Source organism: Varanus komodoensis, unplaced genomic scaffold (assembly GCF_004798865.1).
Source record: "Varanus komodoensis strain SLA01 unplaced genomic scaffold, ASM479886v1 scaffold6_4, whole genome shotgun sequence".
NCBI classification, from domain to species: domain Eukaryota; kingdom Metazoa; phylum Chordata; class Lepidosauria; order Squamata; family Varanidae; genus Varanus; species Varanus komodoensis.
Genome location: NW_025336347.1, coordinates 11,502,197 through 11,522,411, shown reverse-complemented (window position 1 = coordinate 11,522,411; position 20,215 = coordinate 11,502,197). Strand labels below are relative to the sequence as shown.

Sequence of the window (20,215 nt, the reverse complement as noted above, 5' to 3'; positions counted from 1 at the left end):
CTGATAAACTCACCTGGATCAAAACCCAAATCTCAGCAAAAAAGTGCAGTTGCTCTACAAGCTTGTTAAGTTGGATCTTGCGAAACCAAAGTGTTGGAGCAAATCAGCGCTCCTTTTTCAAACCAGTGCCAGTGATTATTGCTAAATCTGCACTTCCAAACTGCTCAGATGTAATGTTTTACAAGCATGTTTTGCAAGACCTCAGGTTTCTTCATCAGCTAGCTATCTAGGTGATGCCCAGATTGATTTTTGAACAGAGAGTGGCAACATGGATCATGCATGTGTGTTTGCTCTTAGTACACGTTCAGGAATATTCTTCTGATTGACCGATAGCATTTCTATAGCACCCAATAACAGAAGCACTCTGTGTGGTTCACAACATAAGCTTGAAACCACAGAACACACAAATATAGGAAAACATAACATCTAAAAAAAATTAAAACCACTACAAAATGAAATCGAAGTAAAAGCAACAGCAGAGGACAGCAGTGCAAGGACCAAAAAACATACTTTGAAAACTGAAGGTCTAAAAAAACCTTAACAGTCTGAGAGAATAAAGAAGTCTTCCCTTGAAGCCATAAACCATCCAGAGAATCCTGGCTATGACTATTGGTTGTGGTTTATAAATTGAAGAAGATGAAGACGAAGAGGGAATTCTGTAGGCAGGTGTTCCCACTGGCAAGGCCTCTCAGTGGCAGCCACTCTTAGAAGGTGACTCTGTCCTGTTGGGAACCTCTCAGCGAGCTTTGGTTAAGGCAGTATAGAAATGTAATAAAAAATAATAACATTGGATAGGTTCATACAAGAGGACAAAGCCCTTCAGGTAAGTTGGTCCCCAAATGCTTCGGGTTTTAAAGGTTAATACCAGCACTTTGGATTGGGCCTGGAAATGAATGGGAAGACCTGGCAGAAGATGATGTGCTGGCCTAAAAGGATGATCAGTCTCAGTTAACAGTCCTCTGTCCTAGTCTGAACTAGGTGGAGTTTTGGGACCATTGTCAAAGGCAACACATTGCAGCCATTCAACTGGGAGGTAATCAGAGTTGGGATGCTGGTAACAGGGCAATCCTGCCCAGGTAAGGTTGCAGTTGGTTCACCAGCTTAACCTGATAAAAGTGCTGTTGAGGAACAGAGATCATGTGGCTCCAGGGATGATGCTAAATGCAAGAGTGTTTGCATGCTGTTGGCCTGACAATCCAGAACAAAGTAAACACCACCCAGTTGGCTGCTGGATCCGCTCATGAGTTGGCCCTCATCTTTTTCTAGATCTGTCTCACTTGAATGTACCTTACCTAGCCTATTACCACACCAGGCATAGCTTTAGAACACTTACTGTCCCACCTGGATTAAAGGAATAGGAATGGTAGAGCTGCACTGGCAGGACCATATTGGCCCTCATCTTCAGATGACTTCTCCCAGCAGCTTCAAGCAGGTGTAAAAACAGCATGCAGGAGACAAGAGAGCTCTGGAGATCCTCATAATGCAGCTGCCATGGCGTCTCCAGAACCACCTGCTGGCATCATAAGAACATCTATCTATCTATCTATCTATCTATCTATCTATCTATCTATCTATGTGATTTGTATGCCACCCCATTAGCCATAGACCCCCTGGATAGCTCACAGCATAATATACAACATTTAACAACAATTAAAACAATGCAATTCAACCATAAAATTGTAATATAAAATCAACCAATCAGATAACAATAAAATCAAGAGAGGAAAAACAGCATAAAACTAAGCACATAATATATATCGAAATGTCCTAATAACATAGAAATATTCACACTGTTTTTTCTGGCATTCAAATCAGAGTATGGCAGCTGCAATAGCAGAAACTATTAAAAGCATAAACCAAAACAGCTCACCCAACAAAATAATCATGAAAAAGATAACTGGCACCTGAGGGAATAAAGGGTTGGTGCCAGCCAACTCTCGGATGGGAGTGAGTCCCACAATCAGGGAGCTATTATGAGAGGCCCCTTCTTCTCACTATCTCCCCTCTTGCTTCATTGCGGGGAGAAACAGAGACGGGCCTCTGATGATGACTTAGTGACTTGGTTGGTATGTATGGAGATGTTGGTATGTATTTTCCCAGTTGTGAATAAAGGTGTTGCTGTAATTTTTTAAAAAGTGCATAAAAAGAGCCATGTTCAAACCAACCAAGGTCCATCTAATACATCATTCTGTTCACACAGTGGCCAGTGAGTTGCCTGTGGGAAACCTACAAGCAGGACATGAGGGCAAGGACAACCTTCCATCCATGCTTTCCAGCATATGCATCCTGCCTCTGAAACTGTCCCTAGCATAGAGCCTTCAGGACAAGTATCCCTTCATAACCTTAACTTCCATGACTTTCTCTAGTCTAGCTTTAAAGTGGTCCAACTCAGTGGCCGTTGCTGCAGCATGGAAGTGAATTCCACAGTTTAACCATGTGCTGTGTGAACACATCCTTCCTTTTACCTGTCCTGAACCTCCACCAATCTGCTTCATGGAATCCCCCCCTTTTGTTCTAATATTTGCAAGAGGGAGGGAAAATCAGTCATTCAAGTAAGATTGCAAAGTGGCATGTGCAGCCCAAGCCCAGACAGTCTATCTAGAAGCATACCATGGTCAATGGCTCCGAATATTGCTGAGAGGTCCAAAAGAATCCGTCTCTCAGCACAGTGTGACCAAGGCAGTTTCTGTTCCTAAACTAACCTACCAACCTATTTTATTTTATTTATTTATTAAAACATTTAATGCAACAGGGAATGAGGACGCCTTGATTTTAGTTGTAGAAACTAAACATCAACAAGAATAATATGTTTCTGTTGATGGATTTGGCAAATATGTGGAAGAAAGTATCACCGCGGTAAAATTTGGTGCCAGCAATGCAGCCTCCAGAAACGGAAGAGAGTTTATTCAATAGGAATTTATGTGCAGAAAACAATACAACCATATGCTATATTTTGTGTCTTTGCATGTGAGAAACCATCCAGCCTTCCTACCTTTCTGAATGCATAATTGCTTTCTTAATTTACGGTGCAGTTCTATAATGTCTCTTCAGAAGTGAGCCCCACTGAATTCATCTTTTGGTTCCATTTCTTGCAAGTCCTCTTCCCAAGAATGTAGGACAGGCAGCAGCGGTTTATATGGTCAGTTAAGTGAGAAACCGCCTGGAAACTGTTCACTAAACAATTCTGAACTAATATGACATCTCTGGGGAGGGGCTGGGTAGACGCTGTGGCAAATACACATGTTTTTGTCGTATAATCCCTGCTCTTTTTGTTCTTCAGAGATATAACTGTTCCATCAAAAGCTCATTATCTTCAAACAACAAAAAGCCTTCTGATAGCAAAATCTCCTCTCTCCAAGACAGCTCTGCAGGAGTTGTGTCAATATGACAGAATGTTTGTAAGGGGGAATTAGATGCAATTTTCATTTAGCTTTCAGAATAAAAGCCCTGAAACCATTCCCAGGTTCAAATGCACAATGGCAGTTTTCATGTTGATTACAGTGCAGCAATAGGCCTTAAGTTGCTGCCATTCCTATCACAGCAGAACTATAATTCCATATTGTGCAAGAGTTGTGTGGATTAAGTTGCTCACCTCCTGGTTGGAACAGGTGATGCCAACTTGGCATGTGCAAGCTAGGTAGCATTTACTGGCATTTTACCCACAGCACACTAAAGAAGTGCTAGGATTTAATTTTCTGCGTGAGGGGAGTGTATCCACATGCTCTTTGGCTCTGCTCTTTAACTGCCTTGGCATAAATGTTACAGCATTCCAGAGATGTTCTCTGACTTTCAAGGACAGGCACAACTTCTTAGGAAGGAAGCTCACACTTTTTATTTTTGACTGAAAGAAACTGAGACCTGGAGCTGCTTTTTAGAGTGACCGCAACAGCCTTCTTCATTCTACATCATGGGATGCCTGAACTACCTTTTTCTGAAGCAGTTTTTTTTCTGGGGTCATAAAATGACCCCAAATGCAAGCAATACTAGTTTTTAAATTGATACTGGATGAAGATTAAAAACAACAAGAGGTCTTCTTTTCTCCACATGGTCCTGGGAGACAGAGGACCTCTACTCCAGATATTATCTTTCATTGCCCACAATACTCTTTTCATCTTCTTTACTACAATAAGCACATTATTATAATATTATTATTGCACCACCCAAAAGCCGCTTAGGTTTCTCATGACACATTCGAAATAGATTTCAGAGGCCATAACTAAGGTGAGAAGGAAATGGATGTGGCAAAGATGACAAATTTACGAATGTTTGATCTGTTTAGTAAATATTTTGAAAGATACAATGCAGTATCCAAGGTGACACCACAACTAGCATAAATTCCGAGGGGTCTTGTAAAAGTTTCTGCACTTTTATATTTCATAAATATATTTTAAATATTTTTTGCTGATGGCATTAAAAGTTGGTATGATGCTGGGAAAAATGCACTGCAAAGGAAGGTGACTATGTAGAAAAGTGATGTGATTTCTTTTAGAAATTCTTAATAAATAGAGTTTTTAAAAAGTGTGGAAACTTTTTGAAGACCCCTTGTACATTGCACTAGGAAGAGGCACCTGGAATCATGTTGCAAATATATGTTGGCTAGTAGACCACATGAAAGAATCCCAGTAGAAGATCACTCCATAATTTATAGACTACAGCAAAGCCTTGAACTGTGTGGATCATGAGAATCTATGTATAGTCTTGAAAGAAATGCGTGTGACTCAGCACATTAAGACAGAATGCAGAGGAATTTTTCTTTAGGCAAAGTCATCGGGGGGGGGGGGGTTATTTTATTTCCCTGTCTGCTTAATCTGTAAGCAGAACATACAAGGAAAAGTGGATTAGGATCAGAGGAAGAAGGGATATTAGCAGAATAATTCATAATATGTGGATAATGCCATATTATTGACCGTAAGCAGCAATGAATTGAAGTGGGCCTTGCCGAAAGTGAAAGAAAGTGTGGAAGCAGGACTACAGCCAAATATTAAAACAAAAATGAGCACAGAAGATCACTCAACTTTACTCTCAACAATGAAGAAATTGAAATTCTGAAAGGTTTTACACATCTTGGCTAGTCATGAATTCAAAAGGAGACTGGAGCCAAGAAATGAAGACTGAGACTGCGAAGGGCAGCAGTGAAGGAACTAGAAAAGTTAATCAAGGACGTTTCCCTGGAGAGCAAGGCCAAGATAATCCACACTGTTGTATTCCTGATCATTATAAAATGATGGCATTGCTGTTGTGCTGGAGGTCATTTCCACCAACGTAACATGGTAGTGGCAGGTCTCATTTATCTCTCCGTCTGTTTACAGGAAAGCATTTTGGTGGATCTTCTTTGGTTCATGTTGATTAAGCTGGATTTAAATCCTCACACATATATTGGATAACAAGATGTTTCTATTCCCCTTCCTATGTTCTCTCAGTAGAAGAGCAAAAAGATCGTTGCATCAAGGAAATTTAATGACCAAGCATGGCATGTTCAGTTCTATAATGTGTGGGATCAGCATTTTACTCTTGTGCCTCAGAGTAGGGTTAGGTTGTGTGGCTTAGATCTACAAATCACAAAATGGCTGCACCAGATTGAATCTAAATTATACTTGTTGACTTTAGTGAGACTAAAGCCTCCATATTGAATTGAAAAAGATTTATTAAAATGCAGGCCAATGTTGTTACTTAGTTCTCCTACTCTGAAAAGCAATTCACTTCTTTTTTACCTTTGTGTGGGATGAGCACTTGTGTAGTATCTTCTTTGGTGAGATTTCATTTTATTCCAGATAAAACACACACACACACACACCCACCATTTTTCCAACTAAAATACAATTTTATGAAACAGATTACACTAATTGTTGAAGACTGGTAATGAAGCCAAGAAAGTGTTGTCTAATGGTTTGCAATATGAGTTCTGCAGTTTGCTTTCACCCATTTTAATAAGCAGGAAATGGATTGACTCTGGTATTTAATAACCTACTGCTAGGTTTTGCTTTAATGAACAAAATAATTTTTTCCAGGTGTGTTTTATGACTTTCTCTTATTCTGAAATGGGGTTGTGGCAAGACTCTTCTACTGTTAAATTTTGCAGTACCTTCTTTATTAAAACTCTGAATGTGTTTAGCAGACCTCTAGGTCATCCTGATTAGCAGAAAGTGAGAATTGCTGTAATTAGCCTTTGGTTGATGTTTCATTAATATTACTGGATGATGGCCTGAATATGGACTAGGCTGTTCCTAGGAGTGACATTTTTCAGCCAGAGCATATGAAATTGTATTTTTACCATACTAGGGAGCATACCTTCCCTGTGACAAAATTCCTAGTTCATACGATTACACATTGAAATAATTAATCACCACACTTTCAACAGATTGTCACCAAGGTGGTTAATTAAAAGCACTGTGTATTAAGGAGAAGAAAATAGGGAACCAACGAACACATCATTGGCATGTTAATGTAGAGGATGAAATTCATGTGCAACAAGCAAAAACATGCTTGCTAAAAATGCAGACTTGAAATTACTCTAGAATTTACAGATGTCCCTTAAGGTTGTCAATGTTGTTAGTACTGATGGAGATTTGATTGATTTTCATTGACTGTGTGCTTAATTTCACCTATCAAGTAAAATTCATGATGAATCTGCTAATGTTTTTTTCAGTTGAGTGATAGTACTGTTTCTAAGTAAGATTTTTCTCTTTCTCCCTTTACAGGAACTCTTATTGACACATTTGGGGACTACAAATACATGTTCATTAAATGCGGAGCAGTGATGGTCTTAGCTGGAACATTCCTCTTCATCATGAATTATTACAACTACCAAATGCTTGCAAAAGAAGAGAAGGCAAAGAAAAAGGAGGAAGTGGAAAATCAGGATGATGGACACATAAGAACACATATGATTACTGAGCAAGAAGATGCCACAAATGCAGAAAAGGTGCAGGATGGTCATGAAACAGTCCCTCTGAAAAGTGAGGAGGAAGGACTAAAGAATACAGCAGATAGCTCAAGTGTCTAAGTCTATATTACTAGGTATCTGAAAAGCAAATTGTTCTTTCATGTTTGTCCAAGTGACTAAAAGTTAGGTTTCTGTTGGTCTCTTTTGTATTGTACCTGCTGGCCTTACCAAATGCCCAGAATGTAAGTCCATTTCTGTATGAGTCCATGGCAGACTCCGAAGTGCTTGTTCTTACCCTGCTGCCAAACAGTATACGCTTAATGCCTTTCCTTTCCATCAGAAGTGTTGTGGCACCTCCTGAATGGAAGACATTCATCATGACAGTTGCCATAGTCAAGCCTTCAAAAGGAATCCAGAATGTGGAGAACTGTGTTGATCTGGATTAACACACTAGTTCTAGAAGTGTTATCTCTACAAGGGAAATAGCTTTGATTTTTGCTTTGTGTTTTCTTTTCTTAATACCAGTGCATCTTAATGGTCCATTCAAGACCAAACCACCCCAAACCAGTGCTGGGGATATTAATTTCCCCCATGATGGGGGATTCCAGCTAAACTTAGAGTATTCTGAGAGGACTGGGAGATGTCAAAATCCCTGCTAATTAGAAAGTCCCAATGCTGCATCCCTGAGTGTGTGAGTTCTTTGCACCACTGCTCTCAATACAGAGGACCTTGGACAATGGATGCATTTCCTTGTTTAGTCAAGAATGCTTGTTCATATTGGAGCTTTCTGTCTGCAGAACTGTTCAGCTCTTTTAGTGGTGAAGCATTACACAGGAAAAAATGTGAAGCGAGAGAGCATCCATCCTCTGTATTTGTCATGGGCAGGTCTCTCCCCCTTTCCCTTTCCATTAGCAGCAGATTAAAGTGAAAGACTTCTAAAATACCGAACTTTATTGAGTAAGGCTGACTTTGCAATACAGAGTGAGTAATAATAAACTTGTTGACAAATAGCATTTATTAGTGATCTCTTTGACTGGTGGAGTTATATTTTGCCCTTGTCAGGAGTTGATTAGAGCCCTTTTCCCTTTTCTTCCAAAAGGGGTGAGCTCCACCCTCAGGGAGGATCATCCTACTTGTGGGCCAGAGAGTGGAAATGCCAGACATTACTTAATTGGTCTGAACATTTGGCTTGATGACTAATCACTGTGTTGATGAATTCATACCTCCTCCTCCATCCCTCATTTTTTCTACACTGCCTCCCCCTGGACCTGAAGTTATCTGGTTCTCACCAGCTGCATGCCTACTCTTGCTTGTTAACATTGGTATTTCAGTAACACATTCCACCCCCCCCCTTTTTTTTGTTGTCTAACTCACCTTCCGCTTTGACTTCTGGACACAGTAATGAGCCCATTGCTTCTAACAAAATGGTTTTCTTGATCTAAGCCTAGGAGACCTTAATGTTAGGAACCAGTGCCAGTCACTGACTTGTACTATTGGAGGGGTACCTGGTACCCCTTCTAAAATTAAAACAGATCTGTTTGTTTGCACCAGGGTTAGCAGGTTTTCCTTTTCGTCTGCCTTGAAAGGGTCCTATGAATTCCAGCTAAGGCCAAAACATGGGCAACTATTAGATGCTTTAGGCAATCCTTTATTTTAAGAGATGTCCCTTGCTTATATGCTATAGGATGCACTTCTAACCTAATTGCTGTCCACAAACCAGTCTCCATCTTCATTTTTCTGGTTGAAACAAATGGCAGACTGAGCTTTATGCCACATCTTCCCCCAGAAGCAGAAGATTCCTTCTTGCCCACCACTGTCTTTTCTCTCTCTAAAAAATCAGACATTCACCCTCAGCAACTGTGAACTGGGGATACAACAAATAAAGGCATTATTTATACTGTGACTTTTATGACTGAAATTTTTCAGTATGAAATTAATTCAGCAGCTGTGGTTTTACCACATTTTTGCCAGAAGGAACAATAATTGGTTTGACGTTGGGTACCGTCTCACTTGGCTTAAGGTCTGTAAGCCAGATCTTTAGGCTTCCTGAGTTGCCAACTGATCTCAAAGCAGCTAGTGGCAGAAATGTCCTCTGCACATGCCCAGAAAGGAAATAATTAATGATATAATAAATGTTATACTACACAGAAGACATGCTCTCTTCCCTTATTAATACTTCATGGGTATCAGGTGTTGAATTGCAGTATTCACAGCAGATCTGCGGGGAGAGGCTCTGGCATAACAGGCAGAGTTGTGCAACGTGCTAACTTCCCCTGCGGATAAGAAATGGTAGGTTGGCTGCTGTTCACAGGTTGATCTATGGTGCACCCAACAGGCATTTGGACTCACTGTGGGTTATCTTCTTTCCTTTCTTCTCTGTCCTCCATCCGGTGTCCCAGGGGACTTGGTGATGGAAGCCATCTTATCTCCTTTCCCCACCGTGCCATGGCTTTTTCCTCCTGTCCCTTACGTTTCTTTCCTTCCATGATCTCTGGATTGACAGCCCAAGCATCACCACATTACAAAAATAAGTGCAAGAAATTTGCAGATTTTTATCCATTTTTGTTTTCAGACTTGTACAAGTGTGGGGGTGCACATTGTTTGTATCTGAAACGTGAAGTCTTACTGGGGCAATGCACTGGAAGATGTCACCTGTGCATGTGCAGAAGGCACTAACCCAGAGAGGCTGCAAAGAGGTCTGTTCTTGTTGCATCATGTCATGTAATCCCTTCGAGGGCTTCCTGCAAGGCTTTTTTTCCTTTTCTTTTAAAGGAGGTCCATTCTTATGCCTTTAAACTGTTTGTAGTTACAGAGAATGTATGCAGAGAAAGAGGTGCTGGAAGTGGTGGTGATTCTGACAGGGAATTTTGCATGAAATGTGTGCTTAGACCTTAAGTGAGGCACAAAACCATGAGAATGAAACAAAATATATTGGTGAGTATTTCAAGGGAAATTAGGGAGAGAAAATACAGGATTCTTGCAGAAGATTAAAATCCTGTAACTCCAACCCCATATTACATACAAATTTACTTTGCTTGCAATTTGTAGAGACTTGGTATACATACATGCCAAAACTGACAGGTACTGCATTATCTGAAAAAGCTACCTGAGCATGCAGACATCCACATTTTAAAGAAAATCCATTTTTTGTCTTCCTTTTCTGAGAAATGCTAATGGAAAAATCCTTTGAAAAACATTACGCCAAGATGAAAGCGCCACGTGACCTCAAAGTCCAGGAGCCTCAAGATGCATTCTCTCTGAACATTTTCCACATGCATCCCTTCAGGGATCCTGAGAAAAGGGGGCAGGTTTTGTTCTAAAGCGAAGCATCACCTACACATGAATAATCACAAAATCCATTAGTTCTCTTAAATCAAATACAGTACCCCCCCTTTTTTTTGGTTAAAAAAGGTCTCCAGATACTCAGTGCTTCAAAGTCCATCAGTATGCAAGAGTCACTTTTATTAATTATTATAATTATTGTTATTAGTTTCATTTCTATGCCATCCCTCAAAGTCCTCTAGCCAGTTTACAACATTCCATAAAAACTGATAAAACTTTTATTTTTTCTGATTTTATACTTTTATTGTATTTTAAGCAACAAAAAAAAAAAACCAGACAATAGCAAAGAATAGCAAAATATGAATCCGCAAAACGCCTGGAAAGCATCATCCCCCTCAAGCCCCTTGGTGCCCAGATGACTCTTTAGAGCCTCAGAAAAGAGGGCTGTCTTTTCTTGGGGCTGAAATGATGACATTTGGCAGATTTCTCAACAGGACCCTTAAACTGCAATTGCTTGAAGTTTTGTTGTTGTAGTTGTCAGGATGGGGTCTCCCAACATTTTGCCCATGGCCACCAACCCTAAAGGATCAGTCAGTCTTTGCAGTTGGGGCATAACTATTGTGTTCTGAAAGGCAGCTGATTATTTATTAACACACATATTTATAGGCTGCCTGTATGTGCTGAGGCCTTCCTAGGTGGCTTACGAAACATTAAACATAATAAAACACATTAAAAACCTATTAAAACATCTATAGTAACAGTATTAAAAAGGGCCACAGCATTCAGGGGCTAAGCGTAAAAAAATTGCCAGCTTCGGATAGAAAATGAAAGGAAAACCATGAGCGAGTATATTCTTTGTATGATTTGACAGGACAATAAAAGGGGCTGCCAACTTTTCTATCAGTCCCTGCTCCTGTACCTTTAACAGAAGCTGAGTTTCATCAATAACCATCTTTATCTCCAAACTGAAAAGCTTCTGCTGATTTGTGCAGATCAGCTGTCAAAAGTCACAGGAGAAGACCAGGCTCAGCAACCTTATGGACTGTTGGGCACCTTAGTAAAGATCCTGGCATGTTTGTGCAACCTGCACAATAGTATAATCTTTGTGAGCCTTCAGTCCTGGAGAATTACTGATGGGTCTTGAATCTGTAGTCATCTCCTGCAAGGCGATCAAACCAGTCAGTCCTAGAGGAGATCAACCCTGACTGCTCTTTAGAAGGCCAGACACTGAAGATGAAACTCAAATACCTTGGCCACCTAATGAGAGGGAAGGACTCCCTGGAGAAGAGCCTAATGCTGGGAACAATAGATGGCAAAAGAAGAAGGGGGCGGCAGAGGATGAGGTGGCTGGATGGAGTCACGGAAGCAGTCGGCGTGAGCTTAAGTGGACTCCGGGGGATGGTGGAGGACAGGAAGGCCTGGAGGAATGTTGTCCATGGGGCCGCGATGGGTTGGACATAACTTCACGACTAACAACAACAACCCTTTATAATTAGGATACGCATTTTATAGTGGAAAAACTTGAGGCTTTAACAATGGGCACCTGGTTTCTGAGGCATTCTATATGCATCCTCTCCACTCCTCTCCTCTCCTCTGCACATGAACATTGAATTTCACATGTTATGTCAGGGTTTAAGAAACAAGGTTTACTACTGAAATAAAAAGCACTATTCTTTTTTTTTTTTTTTTTAAGAATGGGTGTCCTCTTACAACTGCATGCATTCTGGCTGTTTCTGGACAAAAATCAGGCGATCAAGTAACCACCTGGCCAAGGCACCCTTCCACAGGCTTCTGCAGGAACCTATATGGAGTGGGCACAATATAGATACATACATATCTAGTGTCAGATAACAGCTCTAGCATTTTTGGTGGATCTGCTTACTGAGCAATGGTGAGGCCTCAGGATCTGGTCTACCGACTCGGGCAAATGAGACTTTTACGAAACTGGGTGGCGGGTCTATCCCTCAATTGTTTCTTATGGAGTGCCTATACATCAGTCCAGAGGATGTTTTTCCACCTGTTCCTGAACTCTTCAGTTTTTCCGGGTTCTTTTCCTCTAGCCCTGAATTAACTGCACTGCTGTTACAGTCTGCAGTGTACTGCATTTCCCTAAAAATACTAGCATCCCTGGACACTGGCTGATTGCATTAAACTACACTGCAGACACCCAATAAAAAGAGTGGGAATAAGCACGGTTACTTTACCTTCTTAGCCACAGTTGTACCTCCTGCAATACTGATATAAAAATGATGGACTTTACATTGGGAGGGCTTTAAAAATGTTTACAAGCATGTGTGGGGAACACATTATATTTGGTATGAAACAAGACCAAATTAGATCACAAAGCTCTCTCTCCCTCTCCCTCTCTCTGTTTTGCTACCTTTGGTGTCTGGGCTGCATTACTATTCTGGCTTCCTGGATTGTTTCCTATGTGACAGCAATCACAAAAAGACAAAAAGAAAAATGGCGTGACAATGAACGATCAAGGTCTTTCCCCAGACAATGGGCATATCAGTCATCCCTTGTGATTTCATTCACTGGCTGGAAACCAATGAAAGAGCAGGCTGCTTTCTCCCAGAATCATTGGGCACATTTTGCCATGTGTCTTACCTCTTGTAAGGGCTAAAAATAAGCCCTTTGAAGAGGAAAGCTGGAACTTATGACTTATCCAGGGGGAGCATCTGCCACGTGGCCCTCCCAGTGGACACTTCTACATAAATCAATGCACTTCCACTCTTCTACCCACAGAAGTATGGTGGCCATGTGCCTCTGCCTATGAGGGCAGTCCTCTATTTAGAGAGGTGCCAGAGGGCTGTTCTCTGTGAAGAGGGCCGTCCATACAAGCCCAGTTTAAAGATAAAGAGCCATTGGAAGGAAGAGCTGGTCCTTGAGGATGCTCAACAGAGACACCGGGACGGCAGGCTGAGCAAGCACTCCGGACACGACGCTTGGTCACAGTCGTCCACGCAATGACGAAAAGTACAGCATTTCTACTTAAATTGGAAGCATTATTTCTAAGTGTGCACCTGTACATATCAATAAACGCATGCAAGTTTTATGCATCATGTTTGGTGTGTGCTCACGCATGTTTTCTTTTTTTTTTTTGGTGAGTCACAAGCGACATGTAGGTAGATCAGATCCAGCCCGTTCCCAACAAAGCACTTCGACTGCACTGGAAGGCAAAACAAATCTTGTGACCTGGATCCCAAGGATTGTAGGGGAAACCCTGTATGTAAAAACACTTCTAGTCAAACTGCAGATCTCTGAACTGCCCGGCAAGTCGATTCCAAACCTAGAGGGATATGTGGGCAAGATTGCAGTTCAAAGTTGGAAGAATGCAGTCTAAGGTTCCCTTCAATTATAGCTGTGTCCACCAGGTGAGATTCCATTCATTTGTAAAAAGAAGTCATTGTTGCTGTTGTGGATGGGAAAAGGACACAGATTTTTCCTGTCTCCCCATTTAATCATTAGGCAGGAGATGCTCTGGTTGCACTGGGACAAATCCTTTCATGTTGTTTGGGGAATATGCAGTGTCTGCTCTCAACATGCCTGTGTCATATAATAATTCAACCCACAATAGATACAACACACACTGTGAAACTGGAGATATTTAGAGTGAGAGTGGGAAAGAGAAGCAAAGGAACATGGCAAATAATTTAAAAAATGGGTAGTTTGGAAGAAGTTCAAGAGACAGCGAGAATCACAAATGGACAAAAAAGCACTTGGGACAGAAACTGCATGGCAATCATGCAACACCCGTATTTGCTCTTTATATGGTAGTTGAACTCTTCTTGGCTCATGTCTTTTCTGGAGAGATGTCTCCTGGCATTGCTCTTTCTTGGGTAACGTTGGTACATTTCTCACGTAATGCTGGTACTTGCATTCAGATGGCACCATGCATGTGCATCTTAGCTTACTGTCTTCTGGAAACTGCCCTTCCCAGGATCAACCAGGATAGAGAGCTCTCTGAACATTAATCTCCTCCACCCTAACCCCTATGCTCGGGAACAAGGCAGAGTAAAGATTTGTAAAGCACGTTCACAAATCAAAGTGATCGCAGTAGCAAAAGATCTTAAAAAAGGCTGCCTCCTCAAGTGACCTGGTCAGCTCACAACAGACAAGGGGGGTTTCAGCAAAAATATTTATTTATTTATTTATTTAAAAGTTTTGTATGCCGTCTTTTATGTAAATATCTCAGGATGGTTTACAACAATTTAAAAGAACAGTTTTAAAAAGCATCTAATAACATCCAAGAATAATTAAAACAATAGCACAGTGTAAAACAATGTTGTTGTTGTTAGTCGCCATGTCGTGTCTGACCCATCGCGACCCCATGGACAACATTCCTCCAGGCCTTCCTGTCCTCCACCATTCCCCGGAGTCCACCCAAGCTCACGCCGACTGCTTCCGTGACTCCATCCAGCCACCTCATCCTCTGCCGTCCCCTTCCTCTTTTGCCATCTATTGTTCCCAGCATTAGGCTCTTCTCCAGGGAGTCCTGCCTTCTCATTAGGTGGCCAAAGTATTTGAGTTTCATCTTCAGGATCTGGCCTTCTAAAGAGCAGTCAGGGTTGATCTCCTCTAGGACTGACTGGTTTGATCGCCTTGCGGTCCAAAGGACTCGCAGGCGTCTCCTCCAGCACCACAATTCAAAGGCCTCAATCCTTTGGCGCTCAGCCTTCCTTATGTTCCAGCTTTCACAGCCATACATTGCAACTGGGAAAACCATAGCCTTGACTATACGCACTTTTGTTGGCAGGGTGATGTCTCTGCTTTTTAGTATGCTGTCTAGATTTGCCATAGCTTTCCTCCCCAGGAGCAAGCGTCTTTTAATTTCTAGGTTGCAGTGATCACTGCAGTCCCCATCTGCAGTGATCTTGGAGCCCAGGAAAATAAAATCTGTCACTACTTCCATTTCTTCCCCATCTATTTGGCAGGAAGTGAGAGAACCGGATGCCATGATCTTAGTTTTCTTAATGTTGAGTTTCAAACCAACTTTTGTGCTCTCCTCTTTCACTCGCATCAAGAGGTTCCTTAGTTCCTCTTCACTTTCTGCCATTAGATGTAAAACAATAAATAAACATTAAATAAATCAGATTAATTCAAAACAAAACAAAGCAAAAGTGACTGCAGAACCATTAAAATTATTAATTTTTAAAATACCACTTAAATAAGTAATTTTTAAAATACCGCTTAAATAAAAAGTAAGCTCCTAGCTTGGAAGAATTTCTGCACATGACCCTGCAAAGGAGCTTGCTTTGGCACCTGCTCTGCTGAACATCGTCTGCACATGCCTGGAAGGACATTCTGTTTTGGTAGGGATTTGGGGCCTCAAGGGATGCCACACAGCTAGCCCTACCTCCCAGGATTCCAAGCTTGTTACCCCCACATTCTGAACTGGCTGGCACCCTGTCCTCTATGGACATACAGGTAATTCCAAAAATCGGAGGACAAGAGTTCAATTTCATTTTGCAAACGAGACCATTCATAATACCTCTGTTGAGCTTATTTCACTACAAATTACAGTTTATTGAAATTTAGGGATGCAGGGAAATGGTGAATGTCCTGTCAAATGTTGTTACATATGACCAGTACATAGTTACATAGAAGCTATCATTAAGTAATTACTTAATAACCATTATTGAATTTGCATTTGCTCAAATTTAAGATCAAACGCATTACCCAAATCTCGAAGAGCTGATTAATCCTGACATTAAAACTCTGTGTAGGCCCACTAAATGGCCAGTATAGACAATGCTCAAGATTTCTCAGGGATCCCCATTTGTGTTACTTTGAATATTGAAGCCAGTTCTAGTGTCTCAAGTTTGGCGGAGGAAGAATTACATGGCCTAGGTCACTCATGCTTGTTTTTATCATGAATTATACCCAAAAAAGACAAAATCTGAAGAGAAGAGAAGAAGTCATAAGTCTCTCTTCATTATAAGAGGTAAATTTTTATTATTCCATTCTTTTAGCTGCCAAAACAGTATGGAAAATCCATTGATTGTGCTTTTACCAAAAGCCAGGTAGATCATTTAGGAGAACATGTATGCCATGTATGCCAGAAAATATTAAAGAGTATTCCAATACAAATTTTATCCATATTATTATCACCCCAAATGAAGTGACTACTGGACATTGCCAAAATATTTGATTAAAAGAAACATTAACAGTATTGCACCTTCAGTAGTTAGAGAAACCCTTTTTAATAAGATGTGCCATTCAATATATGTGAACAAAAGGTTTTGCTGAAGGTGACTTAGGCTGAGCTTCACTGAAATGACAGATATAGACACTAAGGCAACAGTCCATTGCTTGGACTGAACAGAACATTCCAATGTTTTATCCCATTCCTTCATTAGACAAAATGTACCATATTTGGATAATGGATTGATATGCCTGATCAACCTCAATAAGTGTTTCCAATAGCAGGGGGAACTTTGAAACTGGAAAGCTCTACAATGAAAATCCAACTCTAAAAAAGTTTGCTTGTCAGTGCTGCCATTCAGTCATAGCTGACCTTACTCACATGGAAACTAAATGCTATGGGTCAGATCCAGGATCTGCCTTTCACAAGAAGGAGAGAGCTCCAACTTGCAGAAGATCCGTCAGCCTGGTTCTGGAGGATCACTGTCTCCTGCACAGCCCACAGCACAGCCCATTCACAGGGTCTCCTTTTGGTGTAACTTCTTCTGGGGGCTGAAGGGGCTGGTGTGGGATGCAGATGGAGAGAAAGTCCACTGCTCCAAGCCTGTTGATCAAGCTTAAATCTGGGTGCAGCTCATCTCAAAAATTAAGCTTTGCATGACTGAAGGCTAAGTCATTTACATTTGTGACCCTTCCCTTTAAGAGATCTAGTTTATTTTTCATTCAGCAGCTCAGTGTTTTTCTTTTCCTTTCTCTGTTCTTTTTTCTTCTTTGTATGATGGAGCCATGCCTTTTGCCAGATGTTATGTGTGGATCCTCGGCACATATTTTTCTTTCTCTCTCTTTGCTAGAAAGATAATTTCTGTCACTCCCTTAGCACTTTCTCCATCCCACTAAAAGTAGGATGTGTATATTGATGCAGTCTGACTTATGAGCGAATATATTGCTTCTTGACAGGTTGTGTTCTCTGTAATGTCTGTCATTATTCTATCTGACAATGGAACTAGCAAGTTGATACACTTATGATGAACGAGTCTTTGCAATTCGCCCAAGAACCTAATAAAGATGATACATTTTCACTTAATGACTTGGGACTGATAAATTAATTCTAATGTGCACACCCAGTACCCCCCCCCATACCCAGCTGCACTGGTTAGATGGGCTTATCCTAATAGGGAGGGACACTTTTAAAATTCAACTTTTTCTGCAAAAACCTATGAGAGGCGACCATGCTGAGGATGTTCATAGCTCTGGCATATTTGTAACACTAAAGATAGCCTTGTTCCAGTTCAGCAGTCCAAAGTCTCACCAATCCTTAAAGTGCTCTGGGATGCAATCTTATGACCCCCCCCCCTCACCTGGGAGGTCATAGGATCCTTTAGAGCTTCAATGCCCAAGGCCCTGTTGGATCCTTCCAGCCCCTCGCATTGGCACAGAAAGCCCTCGGGGTCCTAGCTGGGCCTTGGAGGGGGAAGGATGGGGCCTCACAGCTAAACTAATTTTAATCAGAACCCCAAGCACCTTCTCTCATGCTCCCCACGGTGATATCTAGAGGGCTGGAAATGTCTGGCTCGATAAACTGTAGGGTGTGAGGTGCAGCGGCAATGGAGGTTGACACAGCTGTGCATGGAGAATTGCTTTGGATGCACGTAAGCCTTCAATTTCTGAGGCTTACAAGTACTTGCTTCTGGAGCAACAGAACTGCACCCTTGGTGAAATTTCAGAGACTTTGCTAGGAGGATTTGGACTTCCTAAGTCTCTGATATTCTTGAATTTTAGTTATCATTTAAAAATGTATGCTGTGCCTTCTAACCAGCATATTCAAGGCAGCTCACAACAGATTTAAGATACAACAAACTGGACAATCAATTCTAAAGTACCATGAAATGCAAAAACAATCAATAACTAAAATATAATGAAACCTCCAAATAGCAAAAGTTTAAAAAGAATCAGCAGCAAGATCAATCAATTCATCAATCCATTTATTGCATAAAGAGTATTTTATACCAAGGAATATAGTATGCCTAGTTATACCTAGGAATAAGGCTGAAGCTTAAATGTCTGGCACTTGTAGTCAGACAAATTCCTATTCACACAATTGTATCACTACTAGGCAAAGGTGAGATGTGAAGGAACCTAGAACCATTGCTTTGTCCTCCACCCTGGTAGAATACCAAAGAAACAGAAACATAGAAACAGAGCAAGTCAGAAGGGATCTCCCGGACCATCTAGTCTGACCCGCGGCTCTAGCCATGTTCAGCCTAGCCTTGAACACCCTCACCGATGGGGCCTCAACCACCTCCCGTGGAAGCCCATTCCATACCCCAGGGATCCTGACTGTCAGGAAGGGCTTCCTGGCATCCAGATTGAACCTTGGTTGCTTGAAATGATTACTGCAGCCACTTCTTTCTGCGCCAGCAACCTGGTGAAGTAGAGGAAGATCAGAAAGCAGATGCTAGACTTACAGCTCAGTCTGGGGCACACCTTCCTGGAAGCAGCTCCCAAAGTATTCAGCAGACCCATGGAGGATTAGGGGCGTAGGCTTAGTCCTGATGTACTTGTCTTATTCTCTCGGCGATCAGCTCTGCTGCTACTGGCAACACAGTCCATCTGCTTGAAAGGAGGAGGGCAGGGAAAGGAGGATCCAGAGCTGTAATAGGTGCTTGTGCTACTTGAAATGTGTGTATTGGCCTATATTGTGTATTTGTATATTGATGGAGGAAGAAGTGAACAAATAAACTTTTAATCTAATCTGTATGCATGGGGGGAGGGAGGGGAAGAATTATCTTTGAGTGCGTGAAAATAATAGGATAACTCAATGGAGTCTGAATCAAATAGAGCCTAGGATTTCTGAGTGGGTACATTTGATTTCTGCTTGAAAAGAAATTGGCTAGGTTTGGGAATCTCTTCCTTTCTGTTGCTTGTATATTGCAGACACCCTTCACCAGATTTCATACCTGTATTTCTAGTCCCAGCCACTTGAGAATAATTTATCAGTAGATTGATGGTGGCTTGATTTCTTCCTATACAGCTGGAGCTGATTTTTCAAAAGCGTATTTAGTTTTGTGAAGATGCCCAAAACTTTGTGTAATGTTTCAGTACAACCACTAGAGTTCAATCTTGCACTGCATTTGGTACCCTTCTTGGTATAGGAAATCTTTCTCCTATACCTAGCATGACCTTTGGCTTTTAACATCTAATTTACTTAATTTGCCAGTTCTTTCCAATGTAGTTAAAGCTTCTAGAATGATAATCATATCAATTATTGCTTCTGAATGGTGTGACTATCATAAACCTAGTTAGAGGTGATTTATAGGTGTGGGAATAAATATGTAACTTTTAAATAGACTTTTTGCTGTGCAGTCCTATTGGATGTCATTAATGCAGCTGCTCTCCTTCATGGATCACTGCCTTGTCATGGCAAAGGGGCTTGCATAGCTCAATGAAGCTATGAGCCATGCCATGCAGGGCCACACAAGACGGACAGGTCATAGCAGAGAGCTCTGACAAAACGTGATCCACTGGAGAGGGAAATGGCAACCTACTCCACTATCTTTGCCATGAAAACCCCATGGACAGTACCAAAAGGCAAAAAGATATGACGCCGGAAGATGAGCTCCTCAGGTCGGAAGGTGTCCAATATGCTACCGGGGAAGAGCAGAGGGCTAGTACTAGTAGTGCCAGAAAGAATGAAGCGACTGGGTCAAAGCCGAAAGGACACTCAGTTGCAGATGTATCTGGTGGTGAAAGGAAAGTCTGATGCTGCAAAGATCTATATTCCATAGGAACCTGGAATGTAAGATCCATGAATCAAGGCAAGTTGGATGTGGTCAAACAAGAGATGGCAAGAATGAACATCGACATCTTAGGAATCAGTGAACTAAATGGACAGGAATGGGTGAA

At 41.4% G+C, this 20,215-nt stretch overlaps 1 protein-coding gene across 4 annotated transcripts in view; it reads left to right on the top strand.

Annotated features, from left to right (window-relative positions):
• The window catches only part of LOC123034620 (monocarboxylate transporter 2-like), a 37,633-nt gene extending 29,033 nt beyond the window's left edge, over positions 1-8,600 (top strand). For all 4 annotated transcript variants that reach the window (XM_044452127.1, XM_044452125.1, XM_044452124.1 and 1 more), the window contains one exon: positions 6,699-8,600. In XM_044452127.1, coding sequence (XP_044308062.1) covers positions 6,699-7,003 — 305 coding nt within the window. In that variant the 3' untranslated portion in view covers positions 7,004-8,600. The remainder of the gene's footprint in view (positions 1-6,698) is intronic.
• The last annotated feature ends 11,615 nt before the right edge of the window (positions 8,601-20,215 follow it).